Source organism: Engystomops pustulosus, chromosome 8 (genome assembly GCF_040894005.1).
Source record: "Engystomops pustulosus chromosome 8, aEngPut4.maternal, whole genome shotgun sequence".
In the NCBI taxonomy this organism is placed as follows: domain Eukaryota; kingdom Metazoa; phylum Chordata; class Amphibia; order Anura; family Leptodactylidae; genus Engystomops; species Engystomops pustulosus.
The window spans coordinates 80,524,256-80,550,689 of NC_092418.1; the positions used below are offsets into that span (position 1 = coordinate 80,524,256).

Sequence of the window (26,434 nt, forward strand, 5' to 3'; positions counted from 1 at the left end):
CTCCGCCAGTTACCGCCTATTCTTTCACACACATTAAATAATGTTCTTGGAACATTGGATCTCAGAGTAGGACAAGTTGTAAGGTCACGACAGAAGAAGCATGTTCTAAGTTGACCTCTTATTGAATTTATATTTCCATGATGCTTCACCTCTCTGTAAATTTCACATCTTTTGCCATGGAAATTATACAATTCATGAGGTTACAAAGACAAAATGCAGGCAAAATATACAAATACTAATGTTCTACACAAAATGGCCAACCATACCTTTCAGAAAACATGCTATCTGATGTGAGTCAGAAGCATGATCACTATGTAGAGCACATGTCTTCTAATGGTAATTGAAAAGCTGGAATTCCAGGCCTACCATAATGATATTACTACGCTTGTATATATTTGAGTAATGTCTTATGATAGATCCAAATAAGACTAGTATGAAATTCCAGCCGCTCAAATGTCTATAAATGTGGTTGTTGATGTGTATTTTATACAGTGATGACATGACATATCCAGTCCAAAGACCACCCAGAGGCAACTCATCATGATTTAATGCTCTGTAATTACTTACCACACACATTTTATGTAAATTATTAGCATTTTCCAGCAGCAGAACACAATAATATTTAAATATAGACGTTCCGCCAAGTTAAATATTGGATCAGAAATGTTACCACAAGTTCTGATGCTGTACTAAAGTTGCATTACATAAGAAATACATAAGAACTGCATTACATAAATATTTGAGGAATATTTCACACTATCATTAGAAACACCATTGGTCAAATGTATCACTTGTTTTCTTCAAAATTAGCTACATTAAGAAGATGATGAGTCTATGGGTCACTGCTAAGGGCTCGGATTGTCTCTGATCATCACCGGTATTGTCTTAAATGCCTTAACATGATTCTGCATTACTTGTTTGAATAACTGCTTTCCAGGTTTACATCTGGTATTGGGTAACTGATTTAAAGAGACCATAAAGTTTCCATTTGTGGATTTCATTTTATCAAGACACATAATATGTTACAAAAAGTAAGAAACAATAAAGCATCACAACTGAAGTGATGACGAATTATAATTAAGAGCAAACAGAATGTCTAGAAACAAAGAAAAAGATAACAAAAGGCCTTAAGCAGATTTTTACTCAAAGTGGTTCTAAGTATTTATTCGGAGACGTATGAGCTTTGCGACCACTAAACTGTACATTGTCCATCACAGATATTTTGGATCCCTTGTATGTAAATGTATGTAAATCCTTATTGGGTGTAAAAAAAAATTAGAATTAGAGGCAGAGTTAACACGTCGCTCTAGTAAACTATGTGTTTCCATGGTTGGCAAATTTTTCCATGAGTGTCAAATCTTCTAAAAGATACTGCAGTGAAAGTGAAAAAAATCAAAAATTGATTTTCGTTTAATAGTCTTCACTCTATGTATGACAGAAACATAAAATGAAGTCCATGAAATGGTATTTACATTATGATATAGCTTTAAGGTCTCTGCTATGCTACTTCAGATGCCCATTGCTTGGGGTTTGGCAGCTCCTATTCAAACAGAATGCAGAACGCTGATTTTAATGTTCCTGTCATGTAATGAAATGTTATTTTGTGCAGTGGTGGTCGGGGATATTTCACCCAACAGTTTATCAGGATGCATTTTCAATTTTATGGCACTTCTCCACTGGTCGGGGTTACTATACTCCTATGTCTTCAAGGCACTGGGCCACTTTCTACTGCAGAAATTTAAAGAACTGTCCCAAAGCATTTCACCTTTCTACTTTATCTGTCTCCCTTATACGTTTTAGGCAGAATAACTCCAAAAAATCCTTATTTATATGGCATCATTGTATTCTACAGCATTTTACAGGTCATAGGGTACATACACAAACAGATTCTTCTGACCTGTCGGTTTTAGTAAATTATATTGCCTATAAGCCCATAATATGGCAATTTGGAAGTATCTTTTCTTAGCACTATGACTAACAATTAAGCATTATCATTCTGGTTGTTAAGGTGGTGTATACTTATACAAGGGGGCATTGTAACAATGATAAGTCACTATAGGAATATTTGAAAAGTGGCCATAGTATGATGGGGCGAGGCACTTGGCAGAGACACCTGGCTCAATGAATTTACTGTAGTCTGCGGTGAAATACTGGTACAGGTTCCAGCTGTTCCAGCTCAGACCTGTGCAGAGCTGGAATTACTAAGAGGCCAGAACCTCTTTGTAAACCCAGCATGTCTGGTGCCGGTGCAGGAATGTATTCAGACCAACACAATGGTGGTTATTTATCACTGGTTCTGCTGGGCTTTTTTGGCGTAAAAAAGTTGCATTGAGTGAAAAATTGCATTGAGGTTTTTCGAGACTTTTCACTGCTATAAGGTCTCACAGGATTATTTCCACCATTTCATTAATCTGGCCTATACAGAACTACTGCTACTGCAACTCCATGCAAAGCCAGATTCATAAAAAATCTCCTAGTTACTTCAGTCCCCTGCTTGTCTATGTGCCGGGACTTTTTATGCATTTTGAGACTTTTTTGGGACATTTTTAAAAAAAATTCTACCCAGCAATTAGAGCAAAAGCACTTTTATTAAAGTGCCAAAGCCACTTTAATGAATATGATGGGCAGCGGAGCTCCAAAAACAGATCAAGGACTGTCCCAAGGAGAAGCCTAATGATAAATAAGCCCAATGTGTCAGTCTTAAACCCCCCCCCCCCCATTGTATATATTCCTGGTATTAAAGATAGAATGCTAAATCTTATGGTTTATATTCCAAGCTTATTCTGTGCTCATTCCGTGCTAGATTCCAAAAATACTTTATTTACAAAACCTTATAAAACCATAGCATAAGCCCATATCCAGCATGTATGGTAAATTATGACACGTTTCTGCAGTGGCACATGTCCCATGTTTTGACATAATATAAAAGATGACAAATGATAAAAACAATGTATATGATACCAGAGAGGTCCAAGTGTGATAATGCATCTCATAAGCATCCCTTGCTTCCATTGCATCATGTTTCTTAGTGTGGTTTCAGAGAAACATGTCTACACGATGCATCTGCATGTTATCACTGCACTTAAATTAACACTGTCACATTTTGCATTTCTTTCTCTTCTACCATCATTTTTTTTTGTTTTTCTCTTGCTTTTTTTCACCATTTCTCATCTAACTCATCATGCAATTCCACTGCCCCATCAATAATACCAACCAGATTCAGCTGATTTGGTTTTCCTCATTGATGGCTCAAACAATGTTGGACGCTCGGGATTTAACAGCATTCGTGACTTCTTGGTGAATTATGTGGAGAGGCGGTTGGAGGTTGGAAGGAGCCGGATGCAAGTGGCAGTGGTACAATATAGTGATGATGTCAAAATAGAATTCACTTTGGATGAGCATACTACCAAAAGTGGCCTTATTAACGCCATGAAGAATCTACGGTTTTCTGGAGGAGAAGAGTCAAATTTGGGGGCTGCTGTTGAATATGTGGTGGAACAGTTGTTTAGCTCAGCTGGTGGCAGCCGAAGGGATGAAAGAATTCCACAGTCACTGGTGGTGATCGCTGGTAGTCCATCAAGTGATGATTTAAGAGAGGCTGCCAATGCTTTGAAACTTAACAGTGTCATCACATTTGGCATTGCCGTGGAAAGGGCAGACAACAACGAATTGCAGCAGATTGCAACTGATGACAGCTTTGTATTTACTGCACCCCAGGTCCAGGGTATAAGTCAACTGGAGAGCCAAATTGTTCCATACATTGCTGGGGTAGCTCAAAGGACTATAGTCTTACAGCCCCCAACTATTGTAACTGAAGGTATGTAGGATATATATAAGAATTTTAGAAGAAGTTTAAATATACCTAGTGAGAGCTATACAAGAAAGATGTGTACAAGTAAAAAAACAAAAAAACGTTTAAATGAAATGCATACTTTTGATTCTTTGGTAGAATTCAGAAGTAAATATTATCAATGTCTGATAGGTTGGAGTCAAATAGATCAGACTGTACCCATTCTGAGAATTGAGCTGTCCAGTGATAATTCTTAAAATACCCCAGATTTTATCACTATGATTGACGGTGGCCTGTTACTTACCATAATATAGATGACCACCTAGGGCTGGGAGATTGAACATGGCTACCGATATGGTTTTATGGTTTTAGTTGATCATTATATCTTTATATGTATTTTTGAAACTTCCAGCAAGCTTTCCAAATTGCGAAGCTAATTGAAAGGAGTTAGCAAGGAGTTCAAGACCTATTTTCAGAACTTCCAACCCTGCCACTGATAAGATGCGCCACAGCTCCTTTGAACGTAAAAGGGAGCTGCAGTTGTATTTACAGCTTCCAACTACAATAGGGACATGGAGCCAAGTTTTTATGGCTTTGTGTCACTGTGTTCACACGGTACAGAGCAGGTAATTAGTACAGGATCCAGATGTTCTCCTCCACTGATCAATAATTGATGGCCTAAACATGGCCAACACTTTAAACTCCACCACTGTTATTACCCACTGACACCATTTCAGGATTATAGAAAAACAACCACTTACATACTAGTAGTTTAAGCTGAGCTAACATCCATACCAATATTATTTTAATTAACCCCAAAACCTGTATTGGTGAGAAAAACAATTGATAAAATTATTTTAATCAGTCTCTGGCGCGCTGGGGCGTGTAAGATAAGGCGTTTGGCACTCAGATAGTTATGCGCACCTATATTGTGCTTTGTTACCTCCTCCCTTTCTTCCATTCCCATGACCATGAGCTGATGGCACCACCTGTCTCTTGGCAAAAGTATTGCGCATGCACGCAGCCGCATTGTGAGCAGCCGGCTGCGATAAAGAGCTTTTCTTAACGCACTTCTGCGGGAAGCACAAAGCACGATATAGGTGTCACCCGTGCATAATTATCTCAACGGAGACCGCCAAGCACCTTACCTTACATGCCCCAGAGTGCCAGAGGTTGATTAGCATAATTGTATAAGTATTTTTCTCTGTAATACAAAGATTTGGAGGCTAATGAAAGTAACAGCTTTTATCAGCATGTAGACGTCAGGTTGGTTATTTGCTATCAAGATATCAAAAGCAACATCAGGCTACAGGTTATATCCCAACCACTGGCTGGCCAAAAAGTGATACAAATAGCAAAAACGACACAATAAGAGTAAAGGTAAAGAAGAACACATCTGTAGTGTAGATCGAATAGTAGAGCATATACTGGATATTTACAATACGCTGTAGAAATATCTTGGAAACCATTCAGAATTCTACTGACCATTCTAATATATAGTCTAACATACTTCTTGTAAGTGTAGCATTATTTCAGTAATAACTATAATATATAATTAACTATATATATATTTAAATTGAACTTAGTTCTAGTAAATCTTTCCTTTTTCTGTTTTTCTTTTTCCAGTTACGGAAGTCAACAAGAGAGATATAGTGTTCCTGATTGATAGTTCCAGTGATTTAGGAGGGCCAAGCTTTTCCGCAATTCGGGAATTCGTTGTAAAAATAGTTAACAGGCTGGAAATTGGTCTTGATCTGATTAGAGTGGGATTGGCCCAGTATGCCAGAGATGTGAAGCCTGAATTCTACCTGAATACTTTTGGTGCTAAGAAAGATGTGCTTGCACATTTGAAAAAAATGAGGATCTTGAACACCACCCCACTAAATACCGGTGCTGCTTTGAGCAATGTTCAGAGAAATTTCTTTACAGCTTCTTCTGGAAGCCGTGTGGATGAAGGAATCCCACAGCTCCTGGTTGTCATAACTGGAGGGAGATCAAGAGATGACATTAGTCAGGCAGCTCAGAGCCTGAAAAGAGCAGGAATCTTGACCTTCTCAGTAGGGTCCAAAAATGCAGTGGAAGAAGAGCTCCAAGAGATTGCCTTTGACTCCACTTTGGTTTTCAAACCACCAGAATTCAAGCAGGTGCCTTTACAATCATTATTGCCACAAGTGCTCGCTCCTTTAAGAACACTCACAGGAGTTGTCATTACTGAAGGTCCAACTGAAGGTAACATTGCAAATACATTACTTTATTTTATTTATTTTAGTACTTTTTATGAATGTCTAACACTATTATTTACTGTGCTTTCTTTGCTCTCCATTTCCAAAAGTTGGAATGGGACCAACTAGCTACCCTTTGTGGACAGGTAGTTTCACATCGACAGTGTCTTTCTCTGAGTTACTATCTCTTGGAAAAAATATACTCATATATCATGAGTCAGTTTCAGTGGTAATCCTACTATTAATATTCATTCCTCACCCAGTAGTGAGTCCCTGATGATCAGGACAACATGCTGTCCCAGTTACAGGAGGATACATGGTGGAAACATGACCACCAATATCCAAATTTGGTAAAGGATAAAATAAATAGCCAATACAAGACATTATAGAGTATTGAAATAATCATCAGATGAAATTTTACCACAGAGGGCCAACGAAAAGAGCTAATGCCTACGGTCCTTATCAGTCCTTACCTTTGGTCTAAATCTTCTTCTCCCATCACTTCCGTGGTGGAGGTCATGGGAGGACACATGTTGGAACATAGGTAAGGACTAGAGATGAGCGAGCACTAAAATGCTCGGGTGCTCGTTATTCGAGACGAACTTTTCCAGATGCTCGAGTGCTCGTCTCGAATAACGAGCCCCATTGAAGTCAATGGGAGACCCGAGCATTTTTCAAAGGGACCATGGTTCAGGAATAAAATGTGTTATTTAATTGAAAAAGAATGTCTTCTGATAAGTTAGCAGATGTATGCAAACATCTGCAATCTATTCTTCACTGTTCCGCGCGTATATTATCTCCCGACAAGTTAACAGATGTGAAGAACAGTGAAGAATAGAATAAAAACAGTGAACACAGGATCATTTAAGTGAAAAACGCAGTGAAAAACACAGTGAAGAATAGATTACAGATGTTCGGCACATCTGCTTACTTATCGGGGTGATACGCTGTCCCGGGATCGCTCCTCTTCTTCCACTGAAGTCCCCCCGTGCTGCCCGATGTCTCCCCCGTGCTGCCCGATGTCTCCCCCGTGCTGCCCGATGTCTCCCCCGTGCTGCCCGATGTCTCCCCCGTGCTGCCCGATGTCTCCCCCGTGCTGCCCGATGTCTGCCCCGTGCTGCCCGATGTCTCCCCGTGCTGCCCGATGTCTCCCCCGTGCTGCCCGATGTCTCCCCCGTGCTGCCCGATGTCTCCCCGCTGCCCGATGTCTCCCCGTGCTGCTTGATGTCTCCCTGCTGCCGTTCCGCGCGTATCTTCCGACAAGTAAGCAGATGTGCCGAACATCTGTAATCTATTCTTCACTGTGTTCTTCACTGTCTTTTTCACTTAAATGATCCTGTGTTCACTGTGTTCACTGTTTTTATTCTATTCTTCATTGTTCTTCACTGTGTTTTTTTAATTAAATGCTCGATCTCGAGCAGGGGAAATACTCGTCCGAGCAACGAGCCGTTTCGAGTACCTTAATACTCGAACGAGCATCAAGCTCGGACGAGTATACTCGCTCATCTCTAGTAAGGACCGATGTAAGTATTAGTTCTTTCTTAGTTTTATACCTCCTGGAACCAATAGTAAAAAAAAGGCAACCCAGGCAACCCCTTTAGGGAATAATGAGAATCTATGACCATTCATATGTTACAGGCATTGTGTGAAATGCAAGCATTCTTTAGTACACCTATCAAATAAAATAAAGTCATTTTAGTCGTTTAACTTATTGGGGAGATTTATCATAAGTCTCTTAGAGCAGAACTGTTCTAGTTGCCCACAGCAAGCAATCAGAGGTCAGCTTTCATTTTCCAACAGCTGTTTATAAAATTAAAGCTGAGCTCTGATTGGTTTCCATGGGCAACTAGAACAGTTTTATCTCAGAAACGTGATAATAAATTTCCCCTGTTGACCTTAAGTTTTAGGTTTTCTTTAGAATATGCAGACATTCTATACATTAGCTGTGTTTCATAGCATGCCTGTAACACATGGATTCTATTTTCACCATTGACAATGCCATATTTTTCTCATTAGATTAATTAGTTTGGAAAACGAATGCACAAAATGTGTTTTTGCTTTTCCACTTTTTTCTCTTTAGTAAAATATGTGTGTATACATAGGACATATGTATGTAATTGAATGTGGGTACACATCCATAGCCAGAAAACTAGGCCATCCATACCATTAGTAGCTGCAGCATGCTTTCACATGGAATCCAAAAATTCCCTTATGGGAAAAGCTTCCCCTTCCAATGAAAAAAAACATTCCCTTAGATCAGTAATAAGAATATTTTGTAGCATGAGCCAACTTCAAAGCTAAGGTTGACAGTCACAGTTCCTTGGTAAGTATATCTAAGAAGCGGTCAACCCAGGGGCCATGTGCATGGTTTACACAGCACCTATAGACTGCTCCCCACCAACTTAATATGGGGAACATAAAACTTGTTTTTGCATAAACTGTACAGCTTAAAAGTTTGTGGCTCATTTCATTTCATGCAATTGAAGTCAATGTTCCCTAGAAAGATAATTTTTTTGGAGAGAAAATCTACCATGGGTTGACTGCCAGTCCATTATACTTTGTAGTATATGCGTACAAAGAGATACTGATTGCATTGACTCTTAAAGAGCATTTTCCCATTAAATAAAAATTCTGTAAATAAAGTCTTTGTATGTCTTGCCTGATGCTGATTAAATGCTCACTTCGAGCACTGAATTAAGATATTAGTTTCTAGAGATACCACTATTCCCCTTGTTTCTGGCATAAGAAGAGTGAAGAAATCAGGCAATACCTTTTTGAGGCTGAGTATATTTGATGATGAGCTTTGGAGAATACTAGTTCAGACATGATGTTAGATATTGTTTCTGGCATTGCAGCTCAGCCCCATTCCAGTAAACAGGACTGAAGTATAATATAAGGCTGGTTTTCCAAAAGTGAGTTTGGTCCAAGAAACTCTCTGTGCACTTTTCCAGGACAGAACCTCTAATCACTGAACTGAACTCAGCAAGTTTGTTCAGTCCAGTGCAATTGCATGGAGAGAGTTTCTTAAACCAAACTCACTTGTTGGCATCCAGCCTTAGACACATCCTAGTGCAATGCTTCCAGGACTTAACAAATTATTTGAACAAGTTAGAACCTTGTACCGACCCATTTACAGCCTTTAGAGGATTGTCACCAAGGGTACTATAATCCAGAATGGGGTATCTGCTTTGTTACGCAGTGAAATAATTGAAGTGTATGTCTGAGTATATAAAATCTCAGGAGTCTTGTAAAGCAGAAGTCCAGACCAGTGGTTACCATTACGGAGTCCTTATTAACAGGGGCGTAACTTGAGGGGGTGTAGAGGGTGCGATCGCAACCGGGCCCAGGAGGTTTGGGGACCCATAAGGTTTCACTTTTCAATATGAGAAGACCAGTAGTATAAAACATACATTATAGTCGGGGGCCTGGCACAGACTTTGCACTAGGGCCCATCAGCTTCAAGTTACACCACTGCTTATTAATCATTAGTTATCTTACCTAGACGTAGTTTACAAGAAATCCAAGGCATTACAGTAAATGATCATATCAGAAAAAAACTATAATGTGCAAACCCATAAAAATATCCAGGCAAGAGGGATCTTCTAAATAATTTGAAGAAAAGGCAGCACAGAATAAAAGTTGAAAATATGCTAGTTTTTATTCCATAGGTGGCGACGTTTCGGCTCTTACATAAACTGAGCCTTTCCCTAGACATAGATATAACTGAATAGAATTTATGACCAATTTAACAACAAAAAGAAAATAACTAATATTTGGGGAATTGCTTAATTTACAGTGATTTTTATATTTTGGGGTAAATGCTCTTTATTTAATAAAACTGACCTCCAATTCATTGTTATTGAGTGAAATGACAGCCTGTGAGGTGACAAGAAAACAAACTTGAAACATGCAGCATTGAACCTTCTTACCTGTCATTACTCCTCCAATCTTTGTTTCTACCTTTTCCCTCTCTTTGCTATTGTGTTCTCATTCTTCTTGACTTCTTCCATCTACCATGATGTATAAAGATATAGTGCATTTTTTAAATTTAATTAGATTTTTAAAAAGTACAATTTTATGGTTATTTTTTCTTGTTGTTTATTGTACGCTCCATCATAGGGCACTGATGTGTTGCATTAAGTTTTGCTGCCTGAAATGTTTTCTATGATGGTGTGCTTACTACATGAACTTCACCTTATTAGGTAGATCCGATGGTAGGTTGTTTCTCCAACCCTGGTCCCCATAGTGTATTTGCATGAACAATTAATTCAGTCTAAGCAGAGAAATGTTATCTTTGTCTTATGCAAATTATGAGCAGAGGCTACTGGGGTGGGGAGTAGCCTCTCCATGGAGCAGGAATAAAGGCTACTCCACGCCCCAGTAGCCTGAGTCGATACCACCTACCATCCCATCTCTGAAGCACTTCCTGCTGAAGCTGGGTGCACTTGTCCGCGAAACAGGAGATCTGCACATGTACAGTAGCTCCAGCGTCGGAGCCATGGCCGCACAGCTGTGCGCGGCTCTGCATAGATAGTCTATGCAGAGAGCATGCGTATAGCTGCACCGGCCTAGACCCCAAAGCTGAAGGTACTGCACAGATCTCCAGATGAGTACACCCAGATGCAGCAAGGTTGGAGAAGCAACCTACCATCGGATATACCTTAGATTCTAATATGCACCATATTTGTTAGTATTCTGGCTAAGTATTAAATCTGTTATGTAACTATTATAGATGGAAGCATAATATTCCCAAAACTAACTTTGCTCAATGGATTTATCTCTATCTCTTCTTTCTTTTGCTTTGCCTGTATACATTATTAAGAATTATGTGTCTACATGATGTAAACACATGTGTTCCATTATCATGCCTTGCTGATTTTGCTGTGATGTCATGTTTATTGTTTTCTGTATTTCCCATCCAACCACAGTAGTTAACCAAAGAGATATCGTCTTCCTATTGGATGGTTCTATCAACGTTGGAAGTTCCAACTTTCCATTAGTCAGAGACTTCCTCGTCAATGTAATTAACAGACTCGGTATCACCAGTGAAGGCACTCGAGTTGGAGTGGCCCAGTTTAGTGACACCCCAAGAACTGAGTTCTATTTAAATACTCCGACCTCAAAGTCTGACCTAATTGATCGTTTGGGTCAGCTCAGACTTAAGGGGGGTAATGTCCTGAACACTGGCTCTGCAATTCAATTTGTTCTCCGCAACCATTTCACCAGAAGTGCAGGTAGCAGAGTAGAGGACAACATACCACAGCTTCTCGTGCTTCTGCTGGCTGGAAAGTCCTCAGACAACATTCAGGCTGCTGCTACTGAGCTTGTCAGATCAAGGGTTTTGACCTTTTGTGTTGGGGTTGAAAATGCTGACAAGGAAGAGATGGACCTGATTGCTTTTAATCCAAGCCTGGTTTATGAGGTTGATGATTTCAGTTCCTTGCCTGGCTTCAGCCAACAGCTACTAACACCTATTACCAGCTACGTTAGAGGAGAAGTTACAGAAGTGACCGTACCTGAAGGTAATTTCACCTACTTTGTCTTTTCTTCTGCGTTTAGAAAAATAGATTTACTTTTTTTGTTAGAATTCATTACATTTCAGTAAATACATTGAAGGTTCTACTGTTGGGTCATTTTTTGTAAAGGAAACCTGTCACATTAAAATTTAATCTGTCTGCAAGAGGAGAAGCTGAGCAAATTTCATGTATACATTTTAGGAAATTATTTCATATAACTTCACATTTACTCATACTCTAAGGGCAGAAAAATAGCCATGTGTCATCCGTTTTTTAATGGTCAGCAACCGGCTATACAGAATGTAGAGCGTGTCTTAGTCAGAGCACTGTCACTATCCAACAGAAGTCAAAAGGGGGAATATATTAAGACTATATTTTACATGCCAGTCTACATATATTCCCCCGCCATCCTTCATCTACTTCTTAGTAGAACAAAAAATATTTTCTGCCAGGTCAGACCCTTTTTGACCAGGTCTGACCTGGCAGAGATTTCAGCTACAGTCCATAGTCTAGTGGAGACTAATGTTAATATGGTGGACTGAGGCATTTACACCCCCAGCCCACTGGCTACCCACCTTGTTCTCCACCCAGCTGTACATGCACATGATGCCAAAGTGGAAACCAGGGCAGAAAAAAATCTTAAATGACAGGTGGGGAAGGGGCATTTAACGTAGTATATGCCCCTAAATGGATCGGTAAAAATAAACAGACTGTACTCAGGTGGCACCAGAGAGTTGTCCATGAAAAACTGGTAGTTGCTAGGATATACTCTTAAGCTTCACAAAATTTACTGTAAAAATCATCTGTGTATTTAAAAACCAATGCATGTATCCAAAAAAAGAAGTCGAATGAAGGCAAACAAGCTGTAAAAACAATCTTTAACATCTGTTTTTCATGGCCGATCTTTGGCTTGTTATAGTGCAGTAAGCCTAATTGCTTGGGCTCCAGTAAGTGGACTTAATGAGTGACAAAGGAAGGACTGTTATTCAGTAATTTATTCCACCTACTAGACTCTGTGTCCAGGATGAGCAGTGGTTAGAATGTAATACTGAATATTGTATATATAGCATATATACTCAGGTTTTTGTGGTAAAATTATGGGCCTCGGCTTATACTTGGGTCGGCTTATACTTGAGTATATACGGTATATATATATATATATATATATATATATATATATATATATATATATATATCCATCTGCTCCTCCTGCTCTAGTGACATAATACCTGCAGATTACATCAAACTTTAAATTGTGACATGTTCTCTTTAAATTTTATTATTATTATTCTTAAATGTATACATGACAAACATTCTGTTCCATGCATATATAGTACTTGTTTGTTGCACTGATAATTTTAAGTGATACAATTTATTATGCGGAAAATACTAAACCAAAAAGTGATGTATTCACAATTTTTGTATTTGTGCTCAAAATTTCCCATTCATATGGTCATGTCATACTGATGCATTAATCCTACCTTAGTATAATGTACCATTAACATGTCATGGTAAGTATATCGTTAAATGGCAGCATTATTTTAATTTGGTAACTGAGTTGTTTTATGAAGTGTGGACAATTTCAAGTAACATTGAAAACCATTCTACTATTTTAGTAAAATTTATTCTGCAGGCTACCGGTAACTTTAAAGAAGTTTCTTTTCCTTATATAAAAAGCTTAAAACTGAGTAACCAAAGCGCTAAATGATACACTAATGACTTTCAGATCATTTACATGAGGAATATTAGTTTTTAGTAATTTTGCAAGCTTAAAAATAAAATGCTGTAAAAATGTGGTCTTTCACATTGCCTTAGGTCAACAATACTATAAAATCCTCAGGACAGGCCACAAAAATCTAATGGGTTTGTGCCAACAACATTTTTTTGTTTTTTTGGGACTGCCATTGATCTGTCAATATGTACAGTGGATAGTGTCAGGAGAAGATAACTACATCCACTGTGTAGTGAACATAGAGATGCAAGCTTGGATCCAATTGAAGGTACTAGGGCTGCAGTTACACCACACGACCACTAGACAATGGACACAACCATCTGCATCCTGCTCTGTTGACTATAAAGTGAAAGCCTCATGGCAGTCCTGAAAAATCCCTTAAAATTTGTGCAGGTCAATAAACATATATTGATTCATGAAAGAAATTAGATAAATAATTTATTGTATTTCACTAACAAGAAATATATAAGTATATATAAGAATATAATAACATAATTTCATGGTAGGCCACATAGCAGTATATTGCAGAAACCATTTCTTTCTTCACATGTTGTCTCAGAGAATTATATTTTACAATTTCTTCATCCATTTAATAGTTTTTCAGATATATTTTTAATGTCAGGTTTGTATATTTATCAAACTGTTATACAGTAAAGCACAGATGTAACTGTTCATTGTGTACTTATATGACAAAAAACTGTGTTAAATTGCATATGAAAAACATAGTATTCCTTATAATGCAAACCTCAGCTGCTGAAGAACCCATTTCTGAAAAGTGCAGGGAGCATCCTGTTTCGTTATGCAGCAGTTGTAGTGTTCTTTGTTAAGTATAATCTATTTGTCCAAAAAATAGTAAAATACATTTCTAAAAAGATTATAAGATATAAAACTTCCTAAAACCAGTTTGTTAGCTTCTTTAGTTTGTAATTCAATATGAGGTCATAATTTCCTCAAGCTGAGATGGACTGAATTTTATGCATCACTTAAAGGGGTTGTACCAACTTTGGAAGCCACTCCATATCCAAATGACATCCGCAGGATAGGAAATAACAATGTGATCGGTGAGAGCCTGACTTCTGGGACCCCCAGGATTATTAGAATTTGGCTTGCAGCTTAGAGTACGAAAGTCCCATTCACACTGATGAGTGGAGTGGGAGGAAGAACATGTTACGTTCTACTCCAATTCCATGGGAGTGGTCAGAGAGTGCAAGCACATGGGTTCACAACTCCCATTCACTGTTAATATAAGTGCCAACGATAGCCGAGTGCTGGGCTTAGCAATTTCTGATACTCCCATGCAATTGAAAAGAGACAGAGAACACATGGTATTCCCCCTCCCATGATCAGGAGGGGGGGGGGGGTCCCCATGAATCAAACCCTCACTGATACTGTTCAAGTTGGTACAACCCCTATAAATGCAAAAGACATTGGCCCACATATATCAAAAACAGTGCAAACTGCATTATGTACAATTTGCCAGTGTAGTATGCAGAGACCACCAAATTCATGAATTGTCGGGCACATTCTTCATGAATCTGGTGCTCCCTGCACAGCTCTGACATAGGGCACCAACAATTTTTTGGTGCACCTTTAACAGACAGTGCAACACTGCATAAAAGGCACTGGAACGCCCCTTTCAGCGCAGTGTGTAGCGTCAGGTACAGTGCAGATGCAACACAAATGTGCCGCAGACACTTTATAAATACATGTTTAAGCAGTTTGCACTGAAAAAATTGTGCACAGTCAAACAGAAAACTGGTGCAGGGGCTTTAATAATTGTGGACCACTGTATGTAAGGAATGGGTGTAAAACCTGAAATCCCTTATAAGACTCAAAACTTTTACTGCTCAATTTTAGAAGTATAAAATTTACTTGAATGGGATTAAGTGACATTACCAGACACAACCAGTGAACAAGAGTAATGCGGTAGCTTGCAGGGTATGTACACTGACTGCTATAATACCTCCACCAGACTATAAAATACAGTATATACAGAGATAGGACAGAATACTTTATCTTCGTAGAAATTGATATTAAGTAAAATTAGATTTTTTAATAAACAAGTGTAGATCTAGTATAAAGTTAAATCATGTTTAAAGGAAATCTACCATCAAACTCAAGCACGATAAACCAGGGACACTTACTTGTAGATCCAGGCACCGTGACTGTGGTAATCATCTTATATTTGTTATCCATGGCCTCCTTTCTTCTAAAATCAAGTGTTAAAATTATGCTAATAGGCCAGAGGGCTATGGGTGTGCTATCAGAAGCACTTTGAATGAGGCACTGTGGGTATTCACTGCTTCTGAGAAGCAGGGAGAAGGGTGAGTCTGAGATGTGCTGCATAGTGTAACAACAGCCTGTGAGTCTACAGCATGGAAGGACTCTGATAGCACTTCAGGCTCATTAACATAATTTTAAAAGTTTATTTTAGAAGGAAGAAGGCTATGGATAACAAATGTTTGACTATGACCAGAGTCACAGTGGGATCTGCTGAAATGCTGCCCCAAATAAACAGGGATTGAAATGAATTAGATACACGTTATTCAGAAGCTGTCCCCTCCAAAAAAAAGTATAGCTGCATAGTCAGTCATTAGTCGCTAATGACTAGTTTATATCCTCCAATCTTAACTTTTCGCTGTCCTCTAGGTTGATGACTTATTAACAGTTGAAATCTTCACAAAAAATAACATATTTAATAAAAATACCATGTAAAAAGATAACACTTTTCAGTTCAGTAAATTAACACCGTATACATTTTGCTGATAATTGAAGTGTATAAAAACACTTATAATGTTAATATTCATTTCAAGCCAGCAGCATCACCACATGCAAAAACCTGATGGTGCCATAATGGATCCCTAAGTGATGGCACCCCTGGTGTACTTCTTCCTTTGTTTCTCTCCTTTTTTTCCTTTATAGTAAAGGAGCATCAAGAAACAATGACGCCAAAACATTCACCAAAATCTCTTTCCTCTTATTAACTTAACAGCAGCAAAGCCGTTGATGGTGGCAAAGGCCTCACTCCCTACAATACTCTACCATGTCTTACGAAAATATGTTTTGCCTAACATGAAAACAACATCTATCCTAAAACATTCTCTTCTCCCTCCTTTTCTCTACCCTTTTTTTTTCAATAGCGGATGAACAGGAGAAGAAGGATGTAGTGTTCTTGATTGATGGTTCAGATGCTGCCATATCTGGTTTTTCATCTCTCAGGACCTTTGTTCAGAGGGTGGTAGAATACCTTAACGTGGGTCAAGACAAGGTCCGCATTGCAGTTGTCCAATACAGTAATACTGCTAGACCTACCTTCCTTCTCAACGCCTACTCAGACAAGCAAGATGTTATAAGAGCTATTCAAAGCATGTCTCCTATAGGGGGCGCCCAACTGAACATGGGGGTAGCCATAGATTATGTGACAAGAAATGTTTTTACTCAGTCAGCTGGAAGTCGAAGAGATGAAGGAGTGTCACAATTTCTGGTCATGCTGGCTACTGGAAGGTCTAGAGATGATGTAAGAAGGCCTGCCAGTTCTCTTAAGGCCACTGGTGTGGTGCCATATGCTATTGGTGCTGGCACAGCTGAACGGACAGAACTTCAATCTATCGCTTTTACTCCTGACTTCGTTCTGTACTTTCCGGATGTATACCAGCTGGAGAATGCTTACCAAGCATTTTCCCAACGTATAAGCACTCTTACATCCAGTGAAATAAGTGCTATAGCAAGGACAGTGCCTGCTGGTAAGAGCAATTTCAGTGATGTTTTTGTACATAAGGTAACAGCAGTAGAGACATTATTATAATTTAGCATCAGTGGGATTATCTCAGGTGGTCAAAGATTCTTCATGAAGTTTAAACAGTTAGAAGCTTTTGCTCTTATGTAGCAGCGTTTCCATAGAGGCACAGAGACAAACTTTATACCTTTTACACTCATTGACAAAAAAATAATGCATCAAGAAATGATGGTCAGATTGCTGTAAAACTCAATGCCCAGATATGTCCAAGGCAGATATGAAAAAAGTACAGGGATAGAAACTTGGGTTGGGGGTTTCAACTTTTCACTGAACAAACATATAGGCCCCTCTCACAGTAGTGTTTTTCACGCAAGTTCTGTATGTGTTTTTGATATGCGGAATTCACACTGCACTCCCATTGTATTTAATAGTTTTTTTTTTATTTGCATTTTTTTGATGCGCACAAATGTGCATGCTCTACTTCCGAGTGTGAAAGAAACCCTACACAAGTCTACGGAGGTGTATCAAAAACATATTGCACTCTGAGATACATCCAATGCATTTTCACTGATCCACTGACATATAAAAGAGAGTCCCCGCTCATCAGTCTTTTTCACACTTATTGTCTGTTTATTTTATGCACATGAAAAACACAGTAAAAACTGTTCAAAAAACGCACATGAAAAACTGAGACAATGAACAAACTGTGACTGAAAACTGATTGAACTCTGAAGGAAACATCAGTTTCTCACTGACTAAAAACTGATCTCATTCTGATCAGACTCTAAAGAAACTGTGTTGCTAGTGTGAAAGGGGTCTTAATAGGACTAGTTGGCACACCAGCTTTGACAACCTAAAATTTTGCACAATCTACAGACCTAGCTGCAATACCTGTGGACAAATGTGCAACAGGATACTACTGCATATGGAACCTGAATGTTTCCATGCCCTACCATATCTTCTCCTGTTTGCAGGTTATAGGGCCCCTTAGGGCAGTGATGGCGAACCTTTTAGAGACTGAGTACCCAAACTACAACAAAGACCCGCTTATTTATCGCAAAGCACCAACATAGAAATTTAATTTGGGATTTATACTCCCTGCTCTGTCACAGCTTTCATTGATATCAGCACCTGAGGACACCAATAAAGCAGAAAATAGGAGAAATTTGGATGATCATTGTAGCTTCCCTCCAGGGTCCCATAAACAGGAAGAATTGTCAGGGCCGGAGCAGGAGCTACAATGATAATCCAGATCTGTCCACATCTTCCCACTCCTCCAGTAGTCCCAGGTACCGCTGTCACTTTATAATAGCTCTGTGCACAGCAAGTCCTGGGCTGTCTGGGACTGTAGGAAGATACTTGGAGTCCTGTCTCTTGATGACCTGAGTGCCCACAGAAAGGGCTCTGAGTGCCACCTCTGCCACCCGTGCCATAGGTTCGCCGCCACTGCCTTAGGGTATTAGAACCTACTTTAATTGTACAGATTTTTCCAATAAACTTATTATTTAATGCATAAATTGTAATCACTTACACATATAATCATGAACGAGGAATCCACACGTTTAATATTTTTGACATATCCAAGAGTAATGTCAGGTCACAAATACTTGATAGATACAGATGCCATCTCTGACCCCTTACTGTATCCGGGGCACAAATAGAAAGTTTTCAGTTCATGTGCGCTGCCACTCTCCATTAAAGTCAAAGAGCGGCCACCATCTTTAAGATTGGAATTTGAGACATACCCCTTTAAGTTCACTCATATAAAGTTTCAAAAGTTGCAAAAGCTTCTTCTTGGTGCTTTAGTTTTTTGTCAATGAGTATGTAGAGTATTCAGTCTTCTGCCCAATGTCTTAAAGAGGACCTGAAAGTTGTCTGGTTATTTTTAAACAATCTAAATTTAAGTTTTCATCTTCATACAGTACACAATCAGATTGTGGTGGTAAATGCCTTATGTACAGTGTATTGCAGAGGGGCAGAGCAAACATATTAATTTCCATTAATCTATTATTTTAATAATCCATTTAATGTTTAGTTATTCTCTATGAGTGTCGCTTATTTTCAAGCTGGTAGCCACACCTGATGGTGCCATAATGGATCCCTGAGTGATGGCACCCCTGGTGTACTTCTTCCTTTGTCTCTCTCCTTTTTTTCCTTTATAGTAAAGGAGCATCAAGAAACAATGACACCAAAACATTCACCAAAATCTCTTTCCTCTTATTAACTTAACAGCAGCAAAGCCGTTGATGGTGGCAAAGGCCTCACTCCCTACAATACTCTACCATGTCTTACGAAAATATGTTTTGCCTAACATGATAACAACATCTATCCTAAAACATTCTCTTCTCCCTCCTTTTCTCTACCCTTTTTTTTCAATAGCGGATGAACAGGAGAAGAAGGATGTAGTGTTCTTGATTGATGGTTCAGATGCTGCCATATCTGGTTTTTCATCTCTCAGGACCTTTGTTCAGAGGGTGGTAGAATACCTTAACGTGGGTCAAGACAAGGTCCGCATTGCAGTTGTCCAATACAGTAATACTGCTAGACCTACCTTCCTTCTCAACGCCTACTCAGACAAGCAAGATGTTATAAGAGCTATTCAAAGCATGTCTCCTATAGGGGGCGCCCAACTGAACATGGGGGCAGCCATAGATTATGTGACAAGAAATGTTTTTACTCAGTCATCTGGAAGTCGAAGAGATGAAGGAGTGTCACAATTTCTGGTCATGCTGGCTACTGGAAGGTCTAGAGATGATGTAAGAAGGCCTGCCAGTTCTCTTAAGGCCACTGGTGTGGTGCCATATGCTATTGGTGCTGGCACAGCTGAACGGACAGAACTTCAATCTATCGCTTTTACTCCTGACTTTGTTCTGTACTTTCCGGATGTATACCAGCTGGAGAATGCTTACCAAGCATTTTCCCAACGTATAAGCACACTTACATCCAGTGAGATAAGTGCTATAGCAAGGACAGTGCCTGCTGGTAAGAACAATTTCAGTGATGTTTTTGTACATAAGGTAACAGCAGTAGTGACATTATTATAATTTAGCATCAGTGGGATTATCTCAGGTGGTCAAAGATTCTTCATGAAGTTTAAACAGTTAGAAGCTTTTGCTCTTATGTAGCAGTGTTTCCATAGAGGCACACAGACAAACTTTATACCTTTTACACTCATTGACAAAAAAATAATGCATCAAGAAATGATGGTCAGATTGCTGTAAAACTCAATGCCCAGATATGTCCAAGGCAGATATGAAAAAAGTACAGGGATAGAAACTTGGGTTGGGGGTTTCAACTTTTCACTGAACAAATATATAGGGCCCCTCTCACAGTAGTGTTTTTCACGCAAGTTCTGTACGTGTTTTTGATATGCGGAATTCACACTGCACTCCCATTGTATTTAATAGTTTTTTTCTTATTTGCATTTTTCTGATGCGCACAAATGCTCATGCTCTACTTTTGCAAGTCCGAGTGTGGAAGAAACCCTACACAAGTCTACGGAGGTGTATCAAAAACATATTGCACTCTGAGATACATCCAATGCATTTTCACTGATCCACTGACATATACAAGAGAGTCCCCGCTCATCAGTCTTTTTAACACTTATTGGGGCACATTTACTTACCCGGTCCAGTCGCGATGCAGCGGCGGGTTCTCCGGCACTGATTGGCATTCTGCCCGGATTCACTAAGGTCCGTGCGCCGATATTCACCAGGTGTTGCTGCTGCGCCGAGGTCCGCCGAAGTTCACCTGCTTTTTTCTGGTGTATGTGAGTGCTTGATCTTGCGACACAAATGGCTTTTTAAATTCAGCGGTTTTTCCAAATCCTTCGGGTTGTCCGGTGGCCACGCCCCCCGATTTATGTCGCGCGAAAGCCGGCGCGATTGCGCCAAAAATCGATCGCGTGCGCCACAATCCCGTGAAATACAGTGCAAAGCAGAAATATTCAGGAAAAACCTGACGGATTCGCGGCTGCGGACCCTTAGTAAATGTGCCCCATTGTCTGTTTATTTTATGCACATGAAAAACGCAGTAAAAACTGTTCAAAAACGCACATGAAAAACTGAGACAATGAACAAACTGTGACTGAAAACTGATTGAACTCTGAAGGAAACATCAGTTTCTCACTGACTAAAAACTGATCTCATTCTGATCAGACTCTAAAGAAACTGTGTTGCTAGTGTGAAAGGGGTCTTAATAGGACTAGTTGGCACACCAGCTTTGACAACCTAAAATTTTGCACAATCTACAGACCTAGCTGCAATACCTGTGGACAAATGTGCAACAGGATACTACTGCATATGGAACCTGAATGTTTCCATGCCCTACCATATCTTCTCCTGTATGCAGGTTATAGGGCCCCTTAGGGCAGTGATGGCGAACCTTTTAGAGACTGAGTACCCAAACTACAACCAAGACCCACTTATTTATCGCAAAGAGCCAACATAGAAATTTAATTTATGATTTATACTCCCTTCTCTGTCACAGTTTTCATTGATATCAGCACCCTGAGGACAACAATAAAGCAGAAAATAGAAGAAATTTGGATGATCATTGTAGCTTCCCTCCAGGGTCCCATAAACAGGAAGAATTGTCAGGGCCGGAGCAGGAGCTACAATGATAATCCAGATCCGTCCACACCTTCCCACTCCTCCAGTAGTCCCAGATAGTGCTGCCACATTAAAATAGCTCTGTGCACAGCAAGTCCTGGGCTGTCTGGGACTGTAGGAAGATACCTGGAGTCCTGTCTCTTGATGGCCTGAGTGCCCACAGAAAGGGCTCTGAGTGCCACCTCTGCCACCCGTGCCATAGGTTCGCCGCCACTACCTTAGGGTGTTAGAACCTACTTTAATTGTACAGATTTTTCCAATAAACTTATTATTTAATGCATAAATTGTAATCACTTACACATATGATCATGAACGAGGAATCCACACGTTTAATATTTTTGACATATCCAAGAGTAATGTCAGGTCACAAATACTTGATAGATACAGATGCCATCTCTGACCCCTTACTGTATCCGGGGCACAAATAGAAAGTTTTCAGTTCATGTGCGCTGCCACTCTCCATTAAAGTCAAAGAGCGGCCACCATCTTTAAGATTGGAATTTTTGACATATCCTGTGGGAAACCCCTTTAAGTTCACTCATATAAAGTTTCAAAAGTTGCAAAAGCTTCTTCTTGGTGCTTTAGTTTTTTTTGTCAATTAATATGTAGAATATTCAGTTTTCTGCCTAATGTCTTAAAGAGGACCTGTAAGTTGTTATTTTTAAACAATCTAAATTTAAGTTTTCATCTTCATACAGTACACAATCAGATTGTGGTGGTAAATGCCTTATGTACAGTGTATTGCAGAGGGGCAGAGCAAACATATTAATTTCCATTAATCTATTATTTTAATAATCTATTTAATGTTTACTTATTCTCTATGAGTGTCGCTTATTTTCAAGCTGGTAGCCACACCTGATGGTGCCATAATGGATCCCTGAGTGATGGCACCCCTGGTGTACTTCTTCCTTTGTCTCTCTCCTTTTTTTCCTTTATAGTAAAGGAGCATCAAGAAACAATGATTCACCAAAATCTCTTTCCTCTTATTAACTTAACAGCAGCAAAGCCGTTGATGGTGGCAAAGGCCTCACTCCCTCCAATACTCTACCATGTCTTACGAAAATATGTTTTGCCTAACCTGAAATAACATCTATCCTAAAACATTCTCTTCTCCCTCCTTTTCTCTACCCTTTTTTTTTTTCAATAGCGGATGAACAGGAGAAGAAGGATGTAGTGTTCTTGATTGATGGTTCAGATGCTGCCATATCTGGTTTTTCATCTCTCAGGACCTTTGTTCAGAGGGTGGTAGAATACCTTAACGTGGGTCAAGACAAGGTCCGCATTGCAGTTGTCCAATACAGTAATACTGCTAGACCTACCTTCCTTCTCAACGCCTACTCAGACAAGCAAGATGTTATAAGAGCTATTCAAAGCATGTCTCCTATAGGGGGCGCCCAACTGAACATGGGGGCAGCCATAGATTATGTGACAAGAAATGTTTTTACTCAGTCATCTGGAAGTCGAAGAGATGAAGGAGTGTCACAATTTCTGGTCATGCTGGCTACTGGAAGGTCTAGAGATGATGTAAGAAGGCCTGCCAGTTCTCTTAAGGCCACTGGTGTGGTGCCATATGCTATTGGTGCTGGCACAGCTGAACGGACAGAACTTCAATCTATCGCTTTTACTCCTGACTTCGTTCTGTACTTTCCGGATGTATACCAGCTGGAGAATGCTTACCAAGCATTTTCCCAACGTGTTAGCACACTTACATCCAGTGAAATAAGTGCTATAGCAAGGACAGTGCCTGCTGGTAAGAGCAACTTCAGTAATGTTTTTGTACATAAGGTAACAGCAGTAGAGACATTATTATAATTTAGCATCAGTGGGATTATCTCAGGTGGTCAAAGATTCTTCATGAAGTTCAAACAGTTAGAAGCTTTTGTCAATTTGTAGACTAAGAAAAAGCACAGAAAACACACTACGCCGTTTACGCTCATTGACAAAAAAAATAATGAATCCAGAAATAAAGGTCAGATTGCTCTAATTCTCAGCCTGCAGATATGTCTCAGGTTAATATGGAAAAGATTATAGGCACGGCATGATAAGAAACTGGAGGGGGGATGTACACTCACCGGCCACTTTATTAGGTACACCTGTCCAACTGCTCGTTAACACTTAATTTCTAATCAGCCAATCACATGGCGGCAACTCAGTGCATTTAGGCATGTAGACATGGTCAAGACAATCTCCTGCAGTTCAAACCGAGCATCAGTATGGGGAAGAAAGGTGATTTGAGTGCCTTTGAACGTGGCATGGTTGTTGGTGCCAGAAGGGCTGGTCTGAGTATTTCAGAAACTGCTGATCTACTGGGATTTTCACGCACAACCATCTCTAGGGTTTACAGAGAATGGTCCGAAAAAGAAAAAACATCCAGTGAGCGGCAGTTCTGTGGGCGGAAATGCCTTGTTGATGCCAGAGGTCACAGGAGAATGGGCAGACTGGTTCGAGCTGATAGAAAGGCAACAGTGACTCAAATCGCCACCCGTTACAACCAAGGTAGGCAGAAGAGCATCTCTGAACGCACAGTATGTCGATCTTTGAGGCAGATGGGCTACAGCAGCAGAAGACCACACCGGGTGCCACTCCTTTCAGCTAAGAACAGGAAACTGAGGCTACAATTTGCACAAGCTCATGGAAATTGGACAAAAGAAAATTGGAAAAACGTTGCCTGGTCTGATGAGTCTCGATTTCTGCTGCGACATTCAGATGGTAGGGTCAGAATTTGTCGTCAACAACATGAAAGCATGGATCCATCCTGCCTTGTATCAACGGTTCAGACTGGTGGTGGTGGTGTCATGGTGTGGGGAATATTTTCTTCGCACTCTTTGGGCCCCTTGGTACCAATTGAGCATCGTTGCAATGCCACAGCCTACCTGAGTATTGTTGCTGACCATGTCCATCCCTTTATGTCCACAATGTACCCTGTAACATCTGATGGCTACTTTCAGAAGGATAATGCGCCATGTCATAAAGCTGGAATCATCTCAGACTGGTTTCTTGAACATGACAATGAGGTCACTGGACTCAAATGGCCTCCACAGTCACCAGATCTCAATCCAATAGAGCATCTTTGGGATGTGGTGGAACGGGAGATTCGCATCATGGATGTGCAGCCGACAAATCTGCGGCAACTGTGTGATGCCATCATGTCAATATGGACCAAAATCTCTGAGGAGCTTCCAGCACCTTGTTGAATCTATGCCACGAAGAATTGAGGCAGTTCTGTAGGCAAAAGGGGGTCCAACCCGTTACTAGCATGGTGTACCTAATAAAGTGGCCAGTGAGTGTATATTCTTCTTGCAGCTATTTTATGTAGCTAAAAATGTTTTGACTGCGTTAATTTATCTGCAACTTTTTCGCTCAATGAAATTTTAAGTCACTTTTAAATAGGCTACAGTCACACCACATTTATTAAAGAGTTTACTTGTAGTAACTCAGTTGTCACCAGGTTTATAATGCCCGACTTTTCAAAAAGTTGCAAATTTAGGTACGCAAAAATGTGGGACATTTTGGCAAAAAAGTTGCAAATACACTGTAGAACTTAAATACTATGATACATCTGATGTGCAGAAGAACTCCTAAGACAGTCTAAAAACTGGCGCCATAATTCTGACTATTGATAAATCTTCTCCACAGGGTCTTCACATAAGAAGTGATACCCTCAGTAGCCAATAAAAAGACTCCTTGAGGGCCCAATAGGCTACTAGAACCTCCTTTTAATTCTACAGATTTCCCAATAAATGTATTATTAAGTCTACCATCAAAATCAAGCATGGATAAATCAAGCAGGGACACTTACTTATAGATCCAGGCACTGCGACTGTGGTAATCGTCTTATGTTTGTTACCATGGCCTCCTTCCTTCTAAAATCAACTTGTTAAATTATGCTAAAGAGCCAGAAGGTCTCTGGGGGTTTTACCCCTCTGTGATGTAGCTTCACAGGTTGTTTCACTGTGTTACCCTACCCCCTGCTCCCTCAGCACTTCCCCCTCCATCTGCCTGATGTAATCTTACAGCAGCAGAGGAAGTTTCAGCATACAGTGGGAGGGGAGTAGTGCTACTTCACAGTGTAACAGCCTGTGAAACCATTTCACAGAGGGGTCCACAGAGTCCATCTGGCTCATTGACATAATTTTAGAATGAAGGAGGTCATGGATAACAAATATGAGAAGACTACCAAAGTCACGGTGCCTGGATCTATGAGTAAGTGCCCCTGTTTTATCATGCTTGATGCTAGATTTCCTTTAAATTCTAATGACATATATTATTATTAAAAGGGTCTCCTCATGTTTAATCTAATTGACATATCCAGAGATTATGTGAAGTCATAAATACATGATACATGCAGATCACACCTCTGACCCTCTTTTCTCCAACCAGGCCAAAAGTGTGTGGCTCATGTGTGTGACCACTATCCATTAAGGTCAAATATTGGGCTCCCATTCTTTAGATATCCATGTGAATATGTCTTAAATACCCAAGATATGAAAACCCCTTTAAGTTTACACATATAAAGTTTCATGCCATCCAAAAACTCCTACCTGGTGCGTTAATTTTTTTGTCAATGAGTCTTCTGACCAATATCTTAAAGAGGACCTCTCAGCTCTTACTTTATAAAAAAATCTAAATTTAAGTTTTCATCTTCATTTATACTATCTTAGGATAGTGTCAGAATGTGGAGGTATAGTATAAATACTATATTGCCCTCCTAAGACTTTATTCAAATCCATTTTTCATCTCTACCAGAGGTAAACATCAGGAGTATTTCCTGACATATACCTCTGATGTCTCTGTAGGCCTTCATGCATCCAGTGTATGGCAAACGAGG

At 39.7% G+C, this 26,434-nt stretch overlaps 1 protein-coding gene across 1 annotated transcript in view; it reads left to right on the forward strand.

The window, feature by feature from the left end:
- Positions 1 to 26,434, forward strand: part of COL6A3 (collagen type VI alpha 3 chain) — a 93,476-nt gene that overhangs the window by 25,032 nt on the left and 42,010 nt on the right. The window contains exons 3-8 of the mRNA XM_072121452.1: positions 3,218 to 3,817; positions 5,417 to 6,019; positions 10,941 to 11,534; positions 16,401 to 17,003; positions 19,376 to 19,978; positions 22,754 to 23,356. Of these exons, the coding sequence (XP_071977553.1) occupies positions 3,218 to 3,817; positions 5,417 to 6,019; positions 10,941 to 11,534; positions 16,401 to 17,003; positions 19,376 to 19,978; positions 22,754 to 23,356 (3,606 nt within the window). The remainder of the gene's footprint in view (positions 1 to 3,217; positions 3,818 to 5,416; positions 6,020 to 10,940; positions 11,535 to 16,400; positions 17,004 to 19,375; positions 19,979 to 22,753; positions 23,357 to 26,434) is intronic.